The 25,621-nt window shown below is 42.1% G+C and overlaps 1 protein-coding gene across 1 annotated transcript in view; it reads right to left on the reverse strand.

Annotated features, from left to right (window-relative positions):
* Positions 1-25,621, reverse strand: part of Su(Tpl) (Suppressor of Triplolethal) — a 76,345-nt gene that overhangs the window by 39,500 nt on the left and 11,224 nt on the right. The window contains exon 2 of the mRNA XM_034340237.2: positions 14,065-14,112. Coding sequence (XP_034196128.1) covers positions 14,065-14,112 — 48 coding nt within the window. The remainder of the gene's footprint in view (positions 1-14,064; positions 14,113-25,621) is intronic.

Genomic DNA, 25,621 nt, shown 5'->3' on the forward strand with positions numbered 1-25,621 from the left:
CTTGCACGCTGAAAGTTCGTCGATATTTCTTTTCTATTCTAGACCGCTTGCTAATGGTAGCTGGTAAACACATGATGCGAACGACGGAACAAGATTTATCGTTCGACTTACAGTGACCGTCAAGAGAACCGTTCCTGTTTCTTATTTTACTCTTTAGAAAATATATTTTATGGCATACGATTTGTTCGCGTTCGCGGCGCGAACCGTGAAACGCCATACGCGGTAAATCCAGGTGGCAAAATGATAAACGATAAAGGAGAATTTCATTCGGGAAGTCGACGAAACGCGTGGAAAAACGGATACATTGAAATTCATGCTGAATTTGTCTCGATATTTTACACGATTCACAGTTCATATGCTCGCGAGGAATAATCTGGAGTAATCGGGATAGATTATAACGTTTTAATATTCTTTTTTTTTTTTTTTTGCTTGGAATTTTTAATCTTGCAAGAAGATTGCTTAACCATGTGTTTTCGCTGTTTGAAAAACTTTCCATTGAAAACCGATAATGTAAAATGCAATCTCGTTGATTCTTTTCGCTTGTAATTAAATACGGAATTATATTCAATAATTATCGAGTACAAATATTTAAATTAAATAGAAATTTTGAACAGCATTACTAAGATATTTCGAGAGTAGTGCAAACAAAAAACTTTCAAACATAGCACTGTTGGTGTATCAACGTCATGATTGTTATAACTTGACAGACACTACTTCTTGATTGCAAAATCTCATCGTCAAAATTGCCCTTCGGCTAAGCCCGCTGATTTCAGAGTAAGCCTTGATGAATCCTCGTCAGAGAAGAAAGTGGTAAAATCAATTCGTGATCCAATGAACACCTATCGACGATGATGTACAATTAACATTTTTATTCAACCATACTTCTCCAATAAAGGTTCCAGTTGAAAAGTTTGAACGTTCCATCATGATACACGTTTCACAGGTCCTGGGTCACGATTGACCCGGCTACCTCCTAGGGTTAAACGAAGGTAGATAATTACGGAGCCTCCTGTTCGGATCAAAGTCTCGAAACCTGTGGTTTTCACTGTTTCGATGGCCTTAATTACGTTTGATTCCCGCAGTTGGTGTCGTGTTAGGTCGAGTTTAACAGCCTAAAGGCGCGTTTCGTATAATCGCGTAAAAAGCACGAGAGTTATGAAAGTCAAACGATGCCACGACTCGATTGCGGGAATTTTTCGCGATAAAAGAAAACGATTCCTCGCGTATTACATCACGTCGAGCAGAAAGGTAAGCGGTGTTTCTATGTTCTCCTTAAATCGATTCGCTGCCGTACCAGATCCGAGCAAATTCAACGGAAATGTTTGACGTCGAATGACGTACCATTTCGGTAAGACCTCCCGATAAATCACCGACACCGAGACACCTTATTGATGCCGGCGAGTCGTTGGAGAAAAATAATCTGATCGTAAAATTCAGTGTAAACCTGGCGGGCTTCAGGTATTTCGAAAGGTAAATTTAAAATACCAGACAGAGAAGAATTTAGTTTCCGTTTTATTTCAAGCGACCCGGTTCTTACCACGGAATACTTGTAACACCTCTGTCACTGTTCAAGAAAGATAACATTGAATTTCGAACAGCAACTTTGTGTTATCGATCGCTATCGACAGATCCGACAGGAGTCTTACATTTGCAAAGCAAACGTGAATTTTTCCGATACCATCTACGCTCATCGGTGTAAACCGTGAAAAAAGAACGAGGGTACGGAAAAACATGCGACTAGTGAACTTGGTATTCATTAAACATAAAAATAGTTCTAATTGGATTATTAGCCGACATAAAAAGCGAACACGTGGAGTAATAAGAATGTTTTATTATAAACGGCATTGATCGAAGAAATTCATACAAGGTCTTCGGGACCACATCTGTTACACCTGTTAACATAAAACCTGATGCCACGTGTCTAAGATAGATAATAAGTATCTCATGTTCGTTTCTTTTTTGGCAGATACTTTAAATAATATCGAGCTTAATTCCTGTGTATGATCGTAAAAGACGGAAGTGTAACCCGCCACAGGAACAGTGAGCCACTTCTTCCGGAACGATAACTTGCTTTCCTTTAAGCAAGAAACAGAGGTTCGCACGAATAAGTTTGAATTAGACTCGATGTTTACCGGATACTTCTCAGTGACTGTGAAATTACGTAGTATGGGTTCGCATTGTTAAGATACCAGCAACAATGTTACCGAAACATTCTCAGCTAAGTAGTTAATTAAACGGCGCGCCGGCGGATTGGTATTAATTAAAGGATCTTAATTATGCCCCGGTAAATCAATTGCGTTGCACGAATCGATACGATATCGGTCACGATACTCTGTCATTTGCACAATTGAAATCCAGATGTTGCAGCTTGATATTTATTAAAATTGCGAAAGAAATGGAGGGAAAATTTTGAAACGAGACGGGAATTCCCACACGAATTCTGGCCGAGATTTCACCTTATCGTCCCGCGATCGGCTGGATCCTTTCGGATCGGGAACCGTGGCAAAAATCGGGCTAATCGGATGCGGCGAGCTTCCGCGCGATTCCATCGCGCACAATACGTGCGAAGCCGCTCGACGAAGTCGCCGGCGACGAGTGAAAGTCATTCGCCGGTAATGAATTCGGAATTTCAGTAACTATGCAGGATTTCAACGGCAAAGGAACAGGTTCGAAATCCGTCTCTCGATGTAAATGCACAATGGACGGAGGATGAGGGAAAGAAATGAAGCGAAAGAGCGAGATGATCGCGGAAAAGGAAAGGCGAACGAGAGAGATTGCAATGGAATGTTGTACGCAATTATGGACTGGTAATTACGTTGAAATTGAGCATTATTCGAAACGATTAGTAATTGAAGGTGTTGAAAGTCTTAGAAATCTTGATCCGTAATGAAATTTCTGAAAATTTTTACCAATATTAATACGAGTTTCCACAGTCCGTTGGAGTCGGTTGAAAATTCACAAGAGAGAGTATCGAATGCCCATTGCCGGTCGTATGTAGGATACGCATAAGCGCAGGCGCGTGCGAAACTCGCACGATCGCTGCCGGAATTTCCGGTCTGAATCGTTCTTCCAGCGAGCTCGTACGACCTTGCCAGGATTTCACTGGAGAACACTGAAAGAATCTACTCGATTCGGGAAGCTTGCGAACGAGAGACACGACACTCCGAGTAAATTCCTCGCACGATCGTTCGATCTACTCGTGTCTCTATCGATCGAGTCGCGATTAACAATTAGAAAGGAAGCTATTTCGATGGTAATCGACTATTCGATCAGCGTAGCCCGCCTTTTCGATAACTGTATTCCGAAAGATTTGAATACCGCCATCTTAACACTGAAATTCTATAGAATGGATCATCATCGTCTTACTTTCTTCAGAAGCGAGAGCTGCTCTTCCGGCCATCGACATCCGGTTTCTTACGTACAACATAACTTGAGTAATTAAATATTGCTTAATCTCTCTACCAGGACTTAGGAGGAAAAAATCCCACGCATGGACGCAGGTGCCACTCGTGTTCCTGTTTCGCGTATCCAGCTGCAGGTGCACGACCCACGCTCGACAAAAATTACCAGGATCGATCGACAGATGTTACGGTAATTTTCTGCAATATTCTGGAAACCAATTTCTTCGCATTCGTGAAAATTTCGATCACCTCCTTAAGGCAAGCTAATTAATTGGCGCCTCCTGGGCGACGAAAAGCCTGGGCGATCGATTAAGCAACCGCCTTTTCGTAGATAAGAGAAAGCGATGGAAAAATTGATCAGGATGGAAAGACGATCTGTCGGGACATGGACGTCCGACTGGAGACACGATCGATGAGCGCGTGTTTTATTCCCCTAGCGTCCTCCGTAATTAATCACGACGCGTTGCACGGCGCCGATTTAGATCGCCGCGCCGGATGCTTACGTTTTTCAAGAACGTTGCCCAACCCGAGCCCCCGAGACAGGAAGTTTGCCCTCGATTAATTATCCAACGACTCCTATCGACGCTCGCCGCGGTTCATTGGACACTGTCACTCGTATTAACGGTGAGAAGCTTCGACTGGATAAGGAAAAGGGGATATTCGTGGGGTAAGAGGTGGTTGATGTAATTTCGTGTATCTTTAGATTCGAGTAGGTCTAATACCACCACGAAAGTATTCAAGTATTTTTTTCAAAGTTTGAAATAAATATTTTCGAAAGTGAAAAGACCTCGATATTTTTCATAGAATAGGTTTTTCTAAGAATACACGTTTCCTCGTTAAACGGCGTTAAAGAAAGTGTGGTCATTTCTAACGATCGCAACAATTTCTTCGAGGACCCCCTCCTCGCCCATTTAATAGATACCGCTACTTTCGCGCAGGGTATTTGATGATTCTAACGGCACTATCCACTAATGATTATCCGAAAATCTGTTTAACGGTATCGGCTGACGTAAACCTCCTTTTAAAAATCTCTTCCGCCACATAGTGATCGAACATCGAGCGTGGATGAAAAATTAAAACTAAAGTCGCTGAGATCGTCCCTGAACTTGGAGCTCGATCTGTTTCAATTATCGCTGACCCCTCGTGAACTTTGCGAATATTCGCCGGGAGACGTCATCGATCCCTCCTGATAGCAATAACTCACGAGCCATTTATTTAAATTTTAGAATATTACGAATCATTGAAAATCGTGTGCGTCGATTGAATGCTTTCCACGATTCGTCCCGTTGAAAGCATCGAACGATAAAGATTGAAGAAACAGCGTGGAAAAGATGACCGGCGGTAAATCGGTCTCTCTGCCAGCGGACGTTTGAAATATTCATGCGTCGGTTCAAGAGGGGTTCTCTTTTCGATAGGGACGGTGTGCCGTGGCCGGAAAGAAAACTCGACGAAACGAGGGTATATACTCTTTGAACGGGAGAGAAAAGAAGGAGAAAAGGCAGCCAGGAGAGAGAAGAAAGCCTTAGATCGAACACCGAGAAACCTGCAACGAGGTAGACTCTAACCATTAGAGGAACGCTGAACGAGCCCAGAAGGGCTAGGGATTAAAGTGAAAAGAGGGAAGGCGAGGAAGGCCTTTGGCCAGGGAAGGCAAACAGGAAAAACCGTGGAAAGGAAGAGAGAAAATGGCGACGAGGACAGATGCGCTTAGAAAAGAGGAGGAAAAACCCCATAGAGAAACGTCTGTCCGGATAACCAGAGACCAGGAAGCTCGTACATACAGGGTGTCTCAAAATAGGCGTGCAATCATTTTAACCCAACAACTATACAGACTATCTAAGAGGTCAAACAAATACTTATTAGGGACCGGTTTCACTGGATATCAGATCAACCGGTTTGATTGATCGGTAGATGTATGAATAATACGGTTACGAGCGAACCCGATACGTGTACAATATCATTTATCGAAAAATGGCGGTTAAATCGCGGAAACAAATTATCCTGCTACGAATCTACACTCACTTTCGTCGCTGATGTTTCTTTAGAAACGTGCGAAGCTTTTGACATTTATCCCTCTACGATTTTTATTTATTAATTATACACACGAAATCGTACGATCGTGACTAGATCGTTACTTCGATCCCGCAACCTACCATTGAGAATTTCTCTGCCGGAGCAAAATTACCCTCTGTACTCGCTTAACGTATCAGCCCTAGATTATCCTTCTCTCTCTCTCTCCCTCTCTCTCTCTCTCTCTCTCTCTCTCTCTCTCTCTCTCTCGAGGGTTAAAGTTACCTATCATTTTTGGACGTTCAGGGTGGCTTTCAACCCTCGAGCTGGAAATTCAGTCGACGTTAGAGTCGGTGAAGTACGTCGTCGATGTTGACGTGCTTGGAAAACAATTTTCTTTTTTTCTCCTCGCAGTCAAGTCCCCTTGTCGTTGCTGGCAACACAGAGAGGTCAGGTAACTCCGGCAACTCCACCCATGCTGGAAGGAGAGGCTCGTAAAGTTCTCTTCCTCTCTGATGCGCCGTACGAGTGGATGCATCTTGCTTACACCGTTACAACGTCTCCTTCTACGAAGTTGGCCGAAGGTGCACCACGAGTGCTTTCCACGGTACGACGCCGACGGGAGCTATCGGCGAGGAGAGCACGTGCTGCACGCGAACCTGACGACGATTTTGCATGAAATATGCAGGATTCTTTCTCTCTCACGCTCCTTCTACCCGCAGCTGTGTTTCTTCCCGTTTTTCCCTACCTTCTCATCGTCTATAGGGTGGCTAAGAGAAGCAACGACTCGGCAAAATCATATTTTTCTGGAATTCGTGCTTCGAATAGGTTTTAATCGTCGGTAAATTGCAACAATCGAATCGTAATCGATATCTCGGGGATAAGACAGGAGCGATCTCCTATCCGCGGGGAATCCTTGCATTTTCCTATGACGCGATGATTACTCGTTCATTTTCACCGGGTGATAACTCAAGAGCATCGTAGCGTAGCGGGCTAAGAAACGCTAGCGGATAATTGAGAATGAAATTGAACGAGGCTGAAAGCCAAGTTCCATTTGAATCCCCGAGATGATATCAGCCAGTCCGACGCGACTAATTTCGATGTGTATATCGCACACGGACGGAGGGGAATCCAGTTTTACAGGTTTCAGATCGGTTCGGCAGAACCGTTCCCTCGTCACGACGAGGCCAGGACTCTAAAGATAGGATTCGCGTTCCAAATTGTAACCAGATTCGCGTATGACCACCGCGATCCGCAAGGACGACGCTCTTAATAAGATTCTTAGTCGATCTAGATCTTCGCGAAAATTGGTCTACTTCGTTTTTTATAATACAAGAGCACGTAAAATTCATAAAATTTTATTTCAATTGATAATTAAGGGTTCGCGATGATTCCTTATGAGTCGATGATCTAAATTATTCTATGTCTGACTATACATTGACTTTTCTACTGTGCCAGTCAATGATTGAGCGCTACTTTGATCATAGCAATTTCAGGGCATAATGTTTCAGAAAATGTTCGTTTTAATACAACTTGAAACCAGGGACGGATTTTTCATGCGGTCGTTCAGCCTGGCGAGCTGGTAAGAGGGAACGTAGCCTGGCAAAGGTCTTTAGAACCAGTTTTGCCAGACGTCTCGCTGTACGTTGCTTGAATTTTATTCGCCTGTGTTGACCAATTGAGTCGGTGCCCGCCTTTTTCTCCCTTCTCTTTCTTCATCACCGTATTAATTTCATGCGATGATAAAAGTCAATACGAAAATGTTCAATGGCGATTCAGCGACGAAACACGGCCGCGAAATGTTCGCGAAATCTTTCCAGATAATAACGTGCCCGAATTTATGCCAAACTAACTTTCGTCGTTTGGCCAAGTCGAAACATAATTCACAACGTTGCGTCATTTCGATAATTGAGAAATTTGGAAACGAAGCATAAAAATCGTGTAATTTGAAGAAACGAGAAGCAACGAATACGGAGCCTGACAGATTATTCAAGAACAAAATTCTTGGTTTTCTTTTTTAATTTCTAGAAACACGTAACACCGTCTCGATAAATCGCAAATTATGAGACTTCGTTTCCTAATAAACGCGTATCGTTCCATCGAACGTGTTGGAGGCTAGTTTATAAAACAGGTATTAAAAGTTGCCTTTCATCTGTCTATCGACGGGAAGAACCTGTTCCTTTTGTCGATTTCGAATCAAAATTCGATAGAGCCAGAGAAAGCAAATCTCGAGTGTCTATTACCTTGCAATAAAAGCGCACCAAGCGAATTAGATCCGGGCTACTGCTTTACGTCAACATATTAATTACAGTATACAAAAACATATATACATCATGCATGAATTGAAAAAAAAAGGTGATTAGAATACGAGTTTCTTGAATCACTTTGCATATACAGGTAGTCGATAGGACACCAAACGCATAAAACGTACATAAAAATTTCAATACTTTTCATTTTAATAAAATAAAAATGTTGAATAACGATAAAAATTTCCACTAAAGATTTCCGTGCAAACGACCTTTTACCTATTTCAGCAAATGAAAAAGGGATGAAAAATGGACGGTAATTTCTCAGAACGATATATCCGCGATGATAAGTGCGAACGCGCGTGTACGATGTGCAATATTATCGGACGTGTCGCGAGCATAACAGGCCGCTTGAATGAATGACGAAGGAAAAAGGGAGGGAAAATTAATGACGAGAAGCGCAACACCCGCATATCGCCTACATACTAGCAAGGCCGTAATGATAAAGATACACCTACACAGGATATTTCAGAAATAGCTGACCAAACAACATTCGACGCAAAGATTACGATAGCTCCGAAGCGACTTGTGACTTATCGTTGTTTACTTCTATCAGATTTCACGTGTATTTATTGGCTCGCAACGAAGGTGTTGCAAAATACAGGTTGAAAGAAGATTTTTCTTACGATCTTATAGATTTAAAGTACGAGAATAATTTAAAAATTTGAAGAAATAAGAATACTTGGTATGTAGAAGATAATTATTTCTACTTGTAACTGAATAAATAAAATATTCTATCAAACTGTGGCTACTTATTTTTGAAACACCCTGTACGAACACGTCCCGTATTCACCGCTCGTGGATTCCGTCAATGGCAACACGTTACAGCACGTTTCCATGTGGTCATAAAACCTGGGATAGGGCAGTTTTCGGCCTAAATCCCGTCGCGCGATGTGTCATGCACCCTTCCGAAGGGCGACGCGTTTTCAATAGACACCCTTTCCCTCTTTTTCCAACCCTTTCGAAGTACGCGTTTCCGATAATCGAACGTCCGATCTAATTCGTCTAATATCCAAGAGAAAGACCCTTTCCCTGTTGCGAGTTTCCGCGACACGAAACCGTCAATTAGTTTCGTGGTGACCCACTTTTTATCGTGGTACTTAGATTCGACTGGTAGAATAGTAAGTGGGTCAGGTGTAAAAGTAACTGTTACGGCAGCGATATTTCGTGTCGACGGTGATCGCGCGATGGAATATCGCCTTAAGCGAAAGAAACGCGCGACCACGTCGAGGAGGAAGCGGGACCGCGAAAAGAAAACGATCAAACACGAGAGAACTTCCGCTTGCTACCGGATACAGAGGCGATTCTACGTTCGCGTTTTACCTTTTATAATCGCTGCGAATCACGTGAAGCGTTCCCATGCGGAAATATGCGAAGAAGACCTGTTTACATGCTCGCCGGTTCCCGCTACCCATCTTGCCTTTAGAGAGTTGAGAATCTCAGACGATAGTCGTTCGAACGAAAGTATACGAAATAAGAAACCGAGCCGAGCTATCTAAGCTTGATAAAATTTAATTTTTTATACAAATTAATGATTTATACCATCGATTATGCACATTATATTATTCAACTTAATAACACGCTGTTCTTGAATAAAATATAGATACAAGGCGGGTAGCAAGAAACCAGTCGAGTGAAAGGTAACAATGTGAAGGCAAGTCTACTCTGCGTTAACCGCGTATACACAAAAGGCCATTGCTATCGATTAAATACGTATATCGATTAAAAATTCTGAAACTTTTGAAAATCCAATTCCGAATAAACAATAATCAATCGTAATCTGTATCCTTACATTGCACTCAAAATTATCAAGAGGTAGATGCAAGTGATTTATCACCGATAGCTTTCTGGTATCGATACTGTATCAGTATGTTTCTTAATCTCTTAATAAAGCTACTTGCAATACTGGGAAATTGTTAAGTAATATAATATCGTTGGAAGTTTTAAAAAACCACAAGAAAAACACACAATGTTTTCAAGAGATGAGTGTAAATGATTTATTATAGACAGTGATTTCTGATACGGATATTGTATCAGTTTGTCTCTTAATCATCTGACGGAATTTAACGCGATATTAACAAAACATCGGGATTTTTCATTGAATCGTCACCGAATGTTTTGAGGATTCAAACCAAAGCCTGAAATGTTATCAAAACCATCTGGTCCATGTTAAGACAAAAAGATTATTGATTATACCAAGCGTCACTGTTACACAAAATTGTTTCGCATAGATGAAATAGCGGTAAAAGAAGCAGATCGAGCAAGACACGGGTCGGTTCTCCCTGAATACGTCAGACGCGACAAGGACGTCTACTAAATGAGCAAATTATACTGGAATAATTGCTGAGCTACTGACGGAACTGGCAACTAAAAACACCCAAGTAGAAAGAGAGCAAGAGAAACGGTAGCAAAAAGTAGAGAAAAAGAAAAAATCGCGAAAGACCAGGCCTCTGTTCTTTTTGTTCTCGTTAACATTCGCGTTTAACGTAGCACACTGATAACGCGACAAAGAGATACCTCATTGTTCGCGCGATTGTTAATCGTTCAAAGAAATTCGATCGATTTCAACGATCGCAACGGCGCGTCGAGTTTTCACTGCTCTTCAACAACCGACAGGACGACGAACCTCCAGCAACATTTTACTTTCGTACGGGTAATAATCGCGAAACGTCTCGTGAAAGTTTGCGCGGTTTATACATCGTGCAAGAGTCTGATAAAATTTCGCTTTTAAGCCCCCCCCTACCTCGAAGAATCTAATACTTTCTACACTACCGAATTCCGATCGAGCAATCGCTTGCGCAACTTTCCACTCTGCATAGCCGGAGAATTTTAACCCTTCAACGAAGCGGACGGGTTAATCTTGACCGAGACCTACGGAACGCATGCACCGATTTTTCAAACGATTGAAAAATAATATTTAATCCTTGAAAGGTGAGACAATTTAAATTTAATTTTAGAATCACCGTTCGGCGGTTGAATAATTATATCACGAGTTTGAAAGTATAAATTAAAAGACTCGTCTGCTGAAAGTTTCAGCGAGTTTACCGTGGCTTTTAAAGCTCTCCTAAAGTGAGTACACACACCAGCTGAGCTTAATCCGTTGCCACCAGAGGCCAACAGGAGCCTCTGTGAATTAAATGATTCTATATTTTCTTGATCTGCGATAAACGAGCCACGAGTCACCTTAATTCTCTTCTTCCCTCCGCCTTAGTTTGCGTCATCAACCCCTCACAGTTCCGTCTTTTTCTTCTTCAATGCCTTGCTCCACCATTTTGCACGGTGATTTATCGCTTGGTTATTTTCAGCTATCCTTTTCGTCTTGGGAAAATCCGACTCTGTGTTTCTCCCTTCTATCCTCATTTTTCTCCTTCTCGTTCTGATTTCTGTAGCAGCTTCTGTCAACGGTTTGTTTTGCAGATTTTCATCCAGTTCGAAGTGTCGGTGACCAAACACACGCGAGGATGAATCGTTGACCGTAAGGATCGTGGTGTTTTATTTCGAGATTAGCAATTTTTGCTTATTTCTAGGTCGTTATACTCTGGATTTTGCTTATCAACGAGTTTCGGATCTCGAAGACGTTGCTTGCCACGTTTGCGTTTAACGTTTCCGGGTATCGTTTTTCTTTTACTAACGTTTCAAATGGAAATATTATCCACTTTTCCATATTGGAAGATTAGTATTACTATTCAAGCCTTCTCGAAAGAACGTTTTATCAGCAAACCCATTCGATCACATCATTTTCAATAACGTTATTTTCCTTTTACAACGTATCCGACTTCTGTCTTCAAGGATTCAAACAGTTGACTCGAAACGAGAAGGTATCCTTAGAATATAATTTTCTAGGTGCCTAAGGCAAGAATATCCCTAAGGCAGCTTGTTGCAGATAGCTCGAGAAAAGGTCAACTTAGGTGCATCGATCTTCGAGGATCTTTCAGAATGGAAACTAATCAAAGGTCAGGATAAAACAAGCGAGTAGTAAACGCGGCTATACAGAATTGGTTATATGAATGAAGCCTTAATCGTTTCTTCAAACCTTTCCCCTTGCAACAGGTGATCATTGTTACCATTTCTTTTTCGAACCAGCCTTTTCAACTTTATTTGCTTTGATTCGCCGAAACGTTATCATATTATTTCTTCTTATCACGGTGGCATAAAAAAATAAATAAGATAAGGAAAGGAAACATTTTCAACAAAGTCTCGTGTCCGTTTTAATTATCTTCATTCATTTTCTATGATTTTAAGTGAAATTGAAAAAATATTTTCGAATACCGACGATTTTCTCTTTTTACGTAGTTCAAGATTATTTTATTTGAACAGGTTTTTGCAATAATATGTATTGCTCTGAGTGAAGACTTAATCGAGGAGACGGTCGACCACGCCCGAAAAAATCGAGCGGGACCAAAGACGTGAACATGTCGATCACCTTCTTCCTTTCCCTACCGCCTAGCCGATTTCGAATTTCTGATTGACCCTTTCACTACGGACGTCTTTACCGAAAATGTTGCCTAATTTAATACTTGATTTAGTACCTAGTACTTAAGAGTCTTAGTAGCCGAAGGATTAACGACACCGGGTCGTCCCGACTTTTAAAGGAAGGGCAACTCGTACAGCTTTTACGAGACCAAAGGCAAGGCCAAACTTTTACGGTTCTACATAAATAATCGGTGTCTAACGCCGCGAACGTGTCCAAGATTTTTCGGAATGCCGGTGTTAAAAATATACACCGGCTAACGTTTCTCGAAGGAACGAGAATTCAACGCGATGCAAAAGATGGTTTCAGATCAAACAGCAATTACGCAGTGGCGGAAACGAACGTACACAATTAATAGCGTTCGCGATTATCTCGCGGATCGAACATCTCTTTTATCTGTTCGAACAAATCAATATCCTGTAACGTCAAGGTCTTCCACTTGAATCGATGAATACTATGCATCGAGATAACGTTGAATGATAAAACTGTATACATACTTGATTTTTTATCATTTCACATTGAAATAATGTTTTGCTTCTTTTATGAGCAACGACTCCAAATCTACAAAAGGAACCCAAGATAATAATTTTTTCCAAAACTCAATCTTGGTCCCGGAACCAAGCGAAAAACAGCCTCGAAACGCGATCTGATTCGACCTTCGAAAAAGAAAAAAGGAAAACATCATTCGCCGATTGCTTCATTGCACGAGGATCGCCAAGGACCCGCGTCAGGCAGGCAACAAACCTGCCGCGTATCGCGGCAATTCGAGAAGAACGGATCGATCCATCGAACGAGAGAACAGAGGTACCTACGTGCGGGCGAATCAACGAACGGCACGGGAGAAAATGGTGTATAACCTTGCTCGAACGACCTCGATCGCCTTCACCATAGTAGAAACCTTCGGCTTCGTGATCGCCACGTCTACGGACACGCGCAGTATCGCCTCCGATCCTCCGATCCCCACACGAAAAGATCTCTTTCGCGTGTAACACGAGACACGGGCGTGTACCTGGCCGATCGTGCACCATCGTTAACGTTTCGTGTCTGCCTCTCACTCTCCCCCTTTTTTTTTATTTTACTCTTTAACACCTAAAGGGACATTTCACCGAGCCACCACCTTTGCCTCGACCCGTCCTTCCCTTCCAGACCGATCGACTACCGGTTCGATCGAATTCAACCCGGGAAAATCGAATCGATTCGTCCGGTATCGCGAGAGACGTAGAAATGAAATGGAAAATCGTTGGAGACATAAATCCAGCTGAATCTACAGGCTTTGAGAACGTTAACAGGTTAATGAGTCAAGGTATATCGGTAGCTGACGTTGACAGTGTTAATTCGCGAATTAAACCGCGCTACTTCGAAGAAAAGCGCGATTTCGCAGCAGCTCGTCGACGTCATAGTTGTTAAACATAAATTCATGGAAAACGACGAGGTTTCATGTGTTGCTCAGCTGGCACGCTTCAGGCTGATCTTTTATTCGCACTCTCGCCACGGTGATTATACGAAGCAAGCTTTTTTTAAACGTCCGTCGTTTCTAAGAAGCATCAGCGAGACACGAAACTTGACATGAAATTTATCCGTCCAGCTTATCGGATTTACGACACTGTAAACGATAAACTACGCTCCAAATTTCTCTGATAACCTCCTTAAATGTATTAAAAATAGTTTACTTCCTATCGCGTTAGACGAGCCGAAGAAAGACATCGTTTATTTCTAACGTTGATTCACCGTTGTTCCTGATGCAACAACTTAACTGTATCGACATTATCGACCATTATCGCGTTCTAAGATCGATAGCACAATCGATCGCGCGTTAGTCGAAAGCACCTACGTGTCGCGCGAGTATGCAAATAATGGAAAGTGATTTTCCACTTACCCCTTCATTTCCTAGGAACTGTATAGTAGGGTTCTGGCTGGTCTTGTTCTGTAACAGAAAAAGAAAACTTCGCGTTAATTACACGCGTTTAATCTGCTTAATAAGCTAATCAAACTATCACAAGTTTTATCTCACGGTTTTTCTACAAGATTCAGAAAAATGATATTTGAATTTGCACGAGTAATAATAAGAAAATCATTCATGTTCTGTTTAAATTAATATGAATTCGATGAAAATTCATTGGATTACCAGCTAGGCACAGCTTTCTACGCTGCGATTCTGCGGTCTATGAAATCAAACTGTTCTATGATCTTGTAACGTAATATATTTGTCTTGTTACATTAGTGGCGTGCAGAGACGAGAATTTTGCGTGCACAAGCGTTTGAAAGGGAAAGTTGTCGGTAAGAAATTCGAGTGCGTTTACTCGTCGATCAGAAACGAAGATGTTCGATACTATCTCTATCGATCGAATCACTCGTAGATAGAAGATATAAACACAAGCCTCTTCATTTCGATACCAATTTTATGATATCGATTCTATAATATTGCTCGTGCAACTTTAATTTGACCAACTCTTCGACTATTTGCCTATCGTCTCAGACGCGTAGTCTTCCGCTTCGAATCGCGGTGGTTTTTGAATCACGTTAGATCGCGACAAAGGTTCAAACGCAAACACAGCTCGAAGCTCAATGTATGCGCATACATTTTGAGACGAACGTCGGATAGATGGTAAGATTCAATGACGACTTGTTGGTATTAGTTTCGAAGGACAAGAATCGAAAGTGCAAGAGATTAAATTCGCGAGAACGGATGTAATGCTCGTTGCATCGTTAACACGAGAAAGAGCATAACTGTTACTGTGTTTATCGATGAAAATAAAATGTTGCTGATACGAATTCACCGATTCTTGCTACTAGGTATCGTTAATTTCCTGACAGAGGCTATTTATGCGACACGACTTAGTTCAGTTTCAAAGATAGAGTCATTAATAATACACTTTGTTAGCGATTTGCTAAACGTAGATAGCAGAGCTAATTAACGTGGTTGTTTAATGGAAAACAGATTGAAATTCATGTTAGACGATATCACATAGTTATACATGACATTATATAACGGCACCAATGTTTTTATACTTTCAAAAAACACCTAATCGTAATTCGCGATTTTATATACAAAAATTAGATAATTGTCCACGGTTGAAGTGTTAAGAATTCATTAGAATTTTAATTATCATTAAGCGACTCGTTTCTAGCAACAATGTTTTTAATCTTAATCGCACTACGCACAGTTATGCAAAAAGGAAATCATCTATTGCCTGAAAAGGTGTTAAATAGGCAGCACGCGTATGCTTTCACCGATGATGGTACGATAACGATTTTTTGGGGGAATAATTCAACGCACGTTCAGAGGAAGTTCACGAAACGGAAACAAACCACCGGAAAGATTATACAGATCTGACGTAGAATGTTTTAACGCACTCCCTCATTTTTATACCTAATAATTACACGAAAAGGGATCTCGAGAGTAGGTGCTCGAATAAAATATATAAACGCGAGTGAAATTAGATGAAAAAGGTTTATGCTCCCCATGAAGAAAATGAAAAGCAATCGAACGAGCCGGAAAAGTGATCGAGATCAGCTCGTATATTTCGTCTGGCAGATAGAACGGGGATGGGAAAGAGCAATCTCAACACCTGTTGAATTTCGTTTTTAGAGACCCGTTCGATCTTGACCGACTGATCAATTATTCGCCGCCGCTGGGACGCGGACACGATTTAATCGAGGATCTATTCATGAGTTTTATTCAATAATGCAGATTATGGGAAGAGGTTTGCCAATTATAAAATCTCGGCCGATCTATTCTGATCGATGCATCCATCCTCTTGGATCGGATTATCGCAAGGGGAATCCGAGAAATTCCAGAAACTGGCGGAACGAAAGCAACGAATAGTAGGAGTGTCTGGGTTAGGTTAGAACAAACTAGGGGAAAGCGGAGTAATTTATGGATGGCTCCGTTTTACGAACGCGAAATCGTAAAAGAAACCTGGCGCGGTGTCGACGCGTCAGGCGTTCGATGTGTCCGGTTGCATAAGCTGCAGGCGGTTATGTTCATGCATTTTGCATCGTAGCCCGACATGCTCGTAACACGTTCGCCGCCCGCGAAATTCTAATCGAGCATTCGGTTAAAAACAACCGGCCAACGACGTTTTGCAACCGCAGGAAAATAGACGCGCGAGTTGTCAGACTTCTCGAGTTAATCGGACCGGTTGAAAGTTTCAGACATTTCAAGTAAACGGAAAATCCATAGCGCTTTATCACCATGGATTAATTCAAGAAACAAGGAAAAATGTGTTCTTTTGATTCTGGATTATAATGTCTCCCTGACTCCTACGTGAACCCTATTGTACGCAAATTGAGTCGTGCGTGCCAAAGACGCATCATCTATCAACTTTGCCCCCGAACTTCTTCTATAGAACGTTTGCCTTTCATCGACCTACTATTCTCCACCCTCGTCGATGGATCAATCAAACCGAGATCACCAGAGTTCGCTCGGTGAACGATCGTCGGCGTGCAAAAAAAAAAAAGCGGTTCGCCAAAAATCACCTTTCGGTTCGATTAATCGGGAACATGGTTGCCGGGTCGCAACAGGTAGACAACAAGATGGAGTAGCAACTAGACAGTCCGTATGGAGAAATTCGGCAACGCCGCCAACTGGTTCACTTTCTCTCGGCCGGCGAACTCGCAGACCGTTCTGGCTGGTTCCCTTCTTATGACGCGTGTTCTCCATCGCGCTCGCGCGAACCCCTGCGTCTGCTCGCCTTCCTCTGTGTGGGCGTGTACGTGTTGCACACCGGTCGCCACTGAAACGCCTTCACGGATTCTAGATCGTGATAGACCGATCCATAGATCCGGGTACGAGAGAACGCGGCATCTCAAACGGATTAGCCGTTCGAAATGCCGCGCTGATCGAATTATTCGCTCGTTTCGGTGTCATCGAACTTGCGAAAATTGCACGATTCGCGAAATCGTTGAAACCTTCTTTCGATTTTCCATAGGGGGGCCAAGAAAAATAAAGACAAAACGTTTGATTTGTCTCTAACGAAGAACGAATCGCGTGCGATTCGCGTGGATGTCCAATGGCTATCGACACGATTCGAATCGTCCCTCTTTTACGATCGACGAGGATCCGCGACATTTCAACGGACAGGTGTCGAGCAGCGTCGTTTGCATCGAAAATCGCCCCGGGGGTATTTCGTAAACAATCCGCTAAATCTCTCCGTGTGACCAGCAACCATCACTGGCAAGATCAATACTACTCGGCAAACAGAACGGTGGATGGTTCACGGTAAACGTTTACCCTGTTCGATACGAGAGAACAATTGGTCCCATCGAGTAACTAACCCGACTACTTTCGATGTTCGATGCCATCGCGTTGACCATCGTTATCGATAACGACGATACGGTTAATTGCCATCCTTTCCAATACAATTAAGCCTGCTATACATTGGTTAAATAAATGAGAGAATACATTAGGGCGAGTCAGCGATTGCGTAAACGATAATCGTTATCGATTTTAAAATCGGTTTAGCAATCAGGGAAAACCATAACTCAACGTTATAATTGATGAGCAACGAGATTTTTATCGGACAGCGTCGTGTTGGAGAGATTGAAATATTTTTATCCGTTGTCGTTGATGCGCGTTCATTGAAATGACGAGCAGCAACGTTGTGAAGCGGGCTTAAAGGATCCGGGACACTGACGATGCCGTAATCAGAGCGATTAGGCGTGGCCGCGATAAGCACACACTGTTCTGCGGTCGTTGCTTCAACACGCGATAAATTGTTTCTGGGTCTAGACAGCCTATCGTCACTTTCCAATGCGTTCGTCGAAATGCAAAGCAGGATCGATAAGAAGCCTGGTTTTTCGTCAAATCCAAAAGTCCAGCTCTTACAAAATGAACGTGAAAATTTCAAATATCCGTATATCGATTCTAAAGCATCGACAATGTATTTTGCAAAATACACGTCACCGAGCTGAACACGTGCCGATAAACTCACAGGCTTACAATTCAAGCAACCTTAAAATTCAATTAACGCGACCACGCATGCAGGTAAATGTCAAACGGGCTCGTTCGATTTTCCGGAAAAAATTCACCCCGGCATGGCAGTTCGATCAATCGGCTCCGATCGATTTCCAGGTCGAACCAATTGCACGGCGAAAGGATTGTCCCGCCTCCCGGTGCATTGCATTGCGACGATCGGTATGCAACGAGGAATATTTAATTTGTTCGAGGAATACGAAATGTTGTTAATAGTGATCGTTAAATTGAATCGCGTCTCGAGATGAATTTCGAATACCTTCGATATCATGATGCTTATGAAAATTTTATGTAGCTTTGATTCTTAGACAATGACGATAGATAAAAGAAAGGATGGAATAATTGGACGAAAATATTTTCATCGTTCGTAAAAATTGGCGGAACAGAGTGAAGAAAGGGGATAAGGAAAACGAAAGCATCGAACCCTGGAAAGTGGAAATAATGTCTACCTTAACGAAGCTCATTGTTCTCGACCTTCGGTGAAATGCACGATGTTACTTTTACATTGTCTACCGGTTGCTATTTGAGCACTGATTTGAAACTTTACCTGTTTGACCGTTAAAAAGCAAAGAAACAGAGGTTTCACTTGAACGGTACTCGAGAAAACAATCGTTTAACCGTGTATTTTCTCAAAGGAAGCAATGATATTATCGATTATACGGTTGGTTACAAAGATATTCAGACACTGTTGTAATTTCGTGAACGACCTTATTTAGCCCCCTATAAATGATTTCGTTAATTTCCTACTGAAAGTTCGTTAAAAGTGTTAATAGAAAGGCCACTGCTGTAAAACCCTTACAATTTAACCCACGCAAAAATAACTTCAAGTCAGACCGCCTGAATTGGCCTACCTAGGTTACCTTATGAAACTGTTAATACGTGTAATGAATAGTGTCTACTTGGCAAGTTTCCACGCAGCGACGAACCACGTCGCTTTCCATGCAAACTGAATGCGCATTGCCAGCGAAAAAAGACATGCCACGAAAAAATAATACTGTTCCCTTTGTTTTATTAGGGTTTATTCCTACTTTTCTATCCTTCCAAGATTTAGAAAAAATCTATTTTCTAACAAAGAAAATCAAAATGATTTGTGAAATAATTTCGCAAACGTTCTTATTTCTGGGGTGTTCGGTAATTGCATAAACAGGAAACATCCCGAACCCCAGCATGCGGTATAATTTCATCGGGCCGATGATTCTCAGGCTAAGAATAAGCGAATGGCCCCGAATGCGGTCTAATCGAAGCACGGACAGGCCAAATTTAGTCGATCCTCGACAATAATGGCGCTGTCGTGGCCTACTATCTCCCTCGGTCACTTTAACAGAATCCTGAACGAAGGACAAGGGAGGAACGAACCGAGAACGGACACACGCAACGGGGATCCATTATTCTTGCGTTACCTTCTGGAGGGTAGGTTGGTCGAAAATAGAGGAAAGGGGAGGGTTGGAAGGGAGTAGAAGAGGAGGAGGAGGAGGACGAGGGTGTCTCGTTTTTCCGAGCCGAGGATTTCGAATCACTCGGATGCCCTCGTCGACTCTGTTTAACCATAAGCTGGGTGAAGGGTGTTCTATCAACACAAGGACACCGCGACTCTCGTTCGTGTCCCTAAAGATTCTACCTGTGTGTTACCACGGTCCGTGTGCGTTCCTGTTTATGTGCTAACTAACACCTGCCTTTTACCAATGTATTATTCCGCCTCGATCCTGACAATTCACGAGGCTTGCCACTCGGCGTCATGTGCAGACTTCTCTCTCTCCTATTTCGAGCTCGTATCAAGAAGTCCCTTGAGAACACCATAGAAAACATTCTGCATCCCTCGATATCTAGATATTCTTTTAATCGACCTGAGATTGTTCCTACCACAACGGACAACCGTCCTGTTGTCCACGATACAACGAACTTGAAATTCGACATCTCGAAATGATTAATCGACGATTTCGCTCGAAGAGATTCAATGCGTGCAGTTTAACGCACGAAAGGATTTGCATACGGTTTACTTCCATGACGAATGAATTCCGCGGTCAGAAGCGAAGTCGCTAAGCGGTTAATTAACACGTTCGCTTCCATGCATATTTCCTGTGTTCTTCCCCAAGGTCTCCAGATCCGCGCTGATTTTAACGTTACCGGTGTGTAATATTTTTGCAACGCGTTCACCGTGACGATCGAAATTTCGCTATGAGCATTAAACGAGAGAAATAATTGTCCTATCGAGGAGCTCGAGATCGAACTGGTTGAATAATATAAAAGCAATTTTGTTTATTTCATAGCTGATTCGACAAAGAAGCATACCAGGGGAGCTGATAATAAAAATCCTTACCGAGAAAGCAAACAGCTCGCTCGGAAACACGTTCGTCCGGCAACAAGTGGAAAGACTGAACGATAAACCACAATATTAATTCGCAAGATAGGCGCAATCAGTGGCGAAGTAGCTAATAAACACGATCGTGAGTTCTGCTATGCAGTTGCGGGAATAGATAGTAACGTACGAAAAAGTTGTGTCCCCTTTTCAACCTCCCTCTCCCTTATTATCGTACGATGCAAGTTAATAACAATAATAGCGTTATTAACGCCGTTTCTCCTCCCAACTATTTTAATACGAAACTTTTGCTGTGGAATATTTTTTAACTCCCTATTTCCTGTTAAAACGTTCACCGCATAGAAGAAGCAACTATCGATCATTTCGTCTGAATTCCTAGGATTGTTTTAATTCTTCCTCGTTTGCAACAACGCAAATTTTCATTCAGATTCTCGGCCAGACCTCGTCGATTGTCATGCGAATATCGCGTCTCAGGTCAAAGGGTTAACAACGAGACAATCTGTTTCCAGCCCACGCACCGCGTTTCAAAAGTCACGGACAAAATTCAGCTAAATAAAAGAAAAATTCGAGCTTTTTCGCGAATGTATTCTGCACACGGCTCGAAGAGCCACGGATGTCTACTCGAAGGGAGAGAAAGAATTTCATTTGGAACAATCGTTAACGGGGATTATTACGAAACAGGACATAAAGGGAAGAGGTTACATAAAATTGCCAAGAATATCGAGCGTTTTGCACGGACCTTACTGTGATTCGGACGGTGTTGTACATACAACGAAATCGTCGACATTCCCATCGAATCCGCAACAACATTTTCGACCGATTGTCTGTTCGTTTTTTGTTTTTTTTTTTTTTCTTTTTGTTCGAATAATTCACTTGGGAACTCGTCGTGCGAACGGAACTAGTTCGGGGTGGTTTGCACGTAACGTCCTTTATTCCTTATGCAAAGCACGAAGAAACCGTCCCCTAATTTCCCTCGACTTTCCAGACGTTCTTTCGTTTGCTCCATCACGAAATACATGCATGCCGTTAAACACATTAAACACCCCGTCAACCTTTTACGTTGGAACATAGAAACAGAAAATCGAGAAGCATACATGGTAGACGATTACATAATCGGCCAAGTGGAACGGCACTTTCGTCGCTCGGGTTAAACTATCGTGACGGATGCGCCTTGGAGAAGAAGATTCAGAGTCGCGTTCAATAGACTCGAGAGAACTTGCCATCGCGGGGTTTCTATTGTTACCCGGCGACGCTCGCATGGAATTCTTTCCCATTCCAATGAAATTCCCGTAACTCTGTTAAATCTTAATTAGAAGCAGTCTCGTTCCGACTTACGAACAATTGTTGCTGTTAAACGGGCATATTTTCCAGCCAGATATAAAAATTAATATTTATTCGACGCCTTTTTTTTTTTAACTCTCAGCTGTTACGGTAAAGTGCAAACACTGGCTGAATAAATGAATTCGTACGACTTGCACAGCAAATAACTCGACGCTGGACCATGTTATTCTACCTCCTGAAGAAGATGAAGAAGATCTAATTTTATTTTTCAATCTTCTGAAACTAAAGTTCAGAAATCGAGCAACCGAATCGTTGAAAATGTATATTGTTTCACGGTGAATTCGATTCGAACTGGGCATTTGCGTAACCGCTGGATCGTTGAGTCAGGTCCGAGGAGAGAACAGCGTTGATTACGCTTGGGGTTCGATTAAACCGCGAAAGTTGAAACGGTCGTTGCGTCGCTTCGGTTAGACCGTGTTTCTCCGGACAATTTCTTCTGCAACGATCTTTCTTGTCTCGAGCAATCACCTTTTACCGGCTCGTAATAAACGCGCCCTTTGTCTGCCAAGGTTTCGTCGACGGAGACGCGAGTGAAAGAAAGGGTTGAAGCGAAAAAAACGCGCGGAGACACGTTCCATTGGAAGAATCGTGACGATAGTCGCGCGTTTCTTCAAAGTGATACGTGATTTCCAGATGGTAAACAAGGTCGACCGATCTCTCGTAACTGCGTTATTTCTCGATCTGCCGTGATCGCCCACGTAAGTCGACGCGGCGTTTTCCGCGATTTGCCGGCGAGCAAATCGACCGAGAGACGAGGATAATAGAGACAAAGGTGGCGAACCCAGGAGCGCATTATCGATTCGTCGAAGGAGACTCTAGCCGGCTGCTGCGGTTTCCACGCGACGACGACGACGTCGACGTCGGCGTCGTTGGCCTCGACACCAACTATCTTCCGACTACTGTACTCACAACAGACCTCGGCCGCGATTTTCAACGCTAACTTGCTTCTACCACCGGCGGAAATGATGTTCGAGGAAGACTGTGTATTATTCACGTCCTTGGTAATTACAGAAGTAGAAATTGACGCAAATGGAGTTTCTTGTTTTACTTCACATTTGATATCCACTTTCTTTTCGTCTACTTAACCGTAAATTCTGCTGCGTTTAGATGGAAATGATATGGATCTTAAATTACGAAAGTAGGTATAGTTTGAACATAAGGAAAGTAGTTAGGATTTTTGAGGTCAAAGAAACGATGTAATTAATTCAAAGACCTTCGAGGCAACATTCCTAATATTTTTGACGAAGAGATGAGATTAAAACACGATTAGTTTAGAGGAAACATATTTTTTTCGATTCAACCTTCGTCAACCTTAGAAGCTTTCATTTTCTTTTCTCTTTTTTTTTTTTACGTAAGAGTGACGAAAAAGCGAGACTCTACAAGCGTAAAATTCGACTACCGTTTTATAACGAAATCCTCTTATCAGCTTGTAGAGCTATTGATTATCGTCAGCTGATGTTACGTGAATAGTGGCGGAGGATAAGCGATGAATTTAGTTACGATGGAAACCAGATAACTACGCGTCCTGATTTTTCACGATTTTCCAACAGTCCGTGACAATGCACGGAGGAAATTAACGACAAAGGTTCGTTCGTTAAGTTGGATTAACGGAATCCTATTGTTCTACAAGTATTTAAATATGATTTTCACAGTTACATCATATCGTATCAATTACGCTGTTTATTAAGAAAGCTATCACGTAATAGCTTCGATATATCAGATAGAATTCGATCGAACAATTTTCCGAACAATTTCCAAGTTATCCCCGTTTGTTGAACAATGTTTACCTCCAACTATCGTGTTATGAGTCAGTTGTTTTTCACATCAACATGAGCTATCGTTGTTCATAACGTAACACATCTGAACCGAACGATTACGAGTTCTTAATCCATTTTACATTCAGTGTCTATTATGTAGTTTCTATCTTGCGTCACTAATTCTCTTATCGGTAAACATACATCTTTTTACAAGATGCTTCGTCACAGGATAATAACAAAAGCGTATTTGCAACCCGTATAAAAATAAAAATCCACAATCCTTTCTCCTATTTCTGTTCACTTTCGTAACAATCGAAACTAATTCTAATCGCGACGGTTTAACACGAATCCAACGATACGCGAAGTCATTTGACAAGAAGGCGAAAGCGTGTAATTCCACTATCCAAACGAAATACGAAACAATTAAAAGATAGAAAAGCGACGAAAGTGTTACGAAAGTAACGATCGAAATTTACCAAGAGTAAAATTTGATCAAGGGACGAAGGAGAGAAAAAGATAGAGCAGAGCGTAGGCGGAAAGAGCAGAAATGTCACCTCGCAACAGAACAGCTTGTAATTCGTCATGCCGGGACGTTTCACAATCGCCCCCTCGTACTTAACATTTTAACGATTTACCTGGCCGTGTGCACCGGTGTACACGTATTCGCGATCGGTATCGCGGTTCGAGAGAGCAGAGTGAAAGGAGCGTTGCAAATTAGATATAGAGGAACCGAAGCAACGGTGAGGAGGGAAGAAGAGGGAGATAGAGACAAGCCACTTTGTTCGTTTGAGGAACTTATTTGCTTGGCATCGAACCTCTCCGAATTTCATTCGGCTTCGATTCCGTGACCGTGCAATCGCGACCAGTCACGTTTTCGAAACCGACAATTCCGTATTTATCACACGTTCCACCGTATAAAACGCAACTCTTTTCTTTTATCGCTGTCCAGCCTGATTCAACAGCTCGAGATATTGAAAGCACCTTCATTTCCTGTACGATCGCAGGTAGAAATAGAAAAATTATGAAAATTTTCATAATCTTTGCCTTCGTACGATTTTAATATTAAAAGCTTGAAAATAAAAATATATCACTTTTTAGTTAACTGAAAATGAAATCCGCCTCGTTTTATAACGAAAACCACAATGCGCCAGAGAGCCTGGAAGTTTCATTTTATTCCGCAACTTTCTTGCAAACGTAAAGGAAATCAACCAGGAAACAGAAATCTATTTGGTGAAATCAAACCAGGAAGAATAAAATAAATGAGGAAACACGGTTTTCAAGAAACACGGTGACATTAAACGAATCAGGTGATCATTTCGTTCGACGCGTTATCATCGATCACCTATCATTCACCTATCAGTCTACGTTACGCAATACATGAAATTCTTCGGCAATGATGGTCGCCTATGTCGTAAGTATCTAGGTCAGAAAAGATTAATTGCTCGGTTGGTTTGTCTTTGTTAATCGCTTCCTGAATTGCAAGCGGATCATCTTCTTTCCTACGATTGACCGTACGCTCCGGCTGATAATTCGAGCGTGATAATTTTACGCGAGATACGGCGCTAGATGACTGGCGCCACGGTTAAGAGGATCGTTCGAAGAATAAAAGCTATGACGTGCTACCCCGTTGGCCAGGAATATCCAAGCTAGCGTATTAATCGCCATACTTTCCCTCGTTAACCCCTTCCTTTTATAACAATATCGAGCCACGCTTCTGTTCCTCCTATCAAGTTACTCCTTTTAGTTAATTATCAGCGCAAGTAAATTTTACAATTTTGATCAAACCGAAAATACGGTATCCTACGTAAAATTCCACGATTTAATTACACGTGGCAAGGAAAGAAATCCTAAGGATTAATTTCCTCCTCGTTTGTGTAAGGAGATTTATCAGTTCGAGCAGGTAGCATTTTTCCACGTCTTGACGCGCATGCTACGTTTCATCGAACACGTCCTCTCATTATATAACTCGCGCTCTTTCCAGCATTATCTCGTGCCATTATCGTCCTTCATCGCGGATACTTTATCGCACCGGCCGAGCCTCTCG

The sequence above is a fragment of the Osmia lignaria genome, chromosome 10 (assembly GCF_051020975.1).
Source record: "Osmia lignaria lignaria isolate PbOS001 chromosome 10, iyOsmLign1, whole genome shotgun sequence".
Lineage (NCBI taxonomy): Eukaryota > Metazoa > Arthropoda > Insecta > Hymenoptera > Megachilidae > Osmia > Osmia lignaria.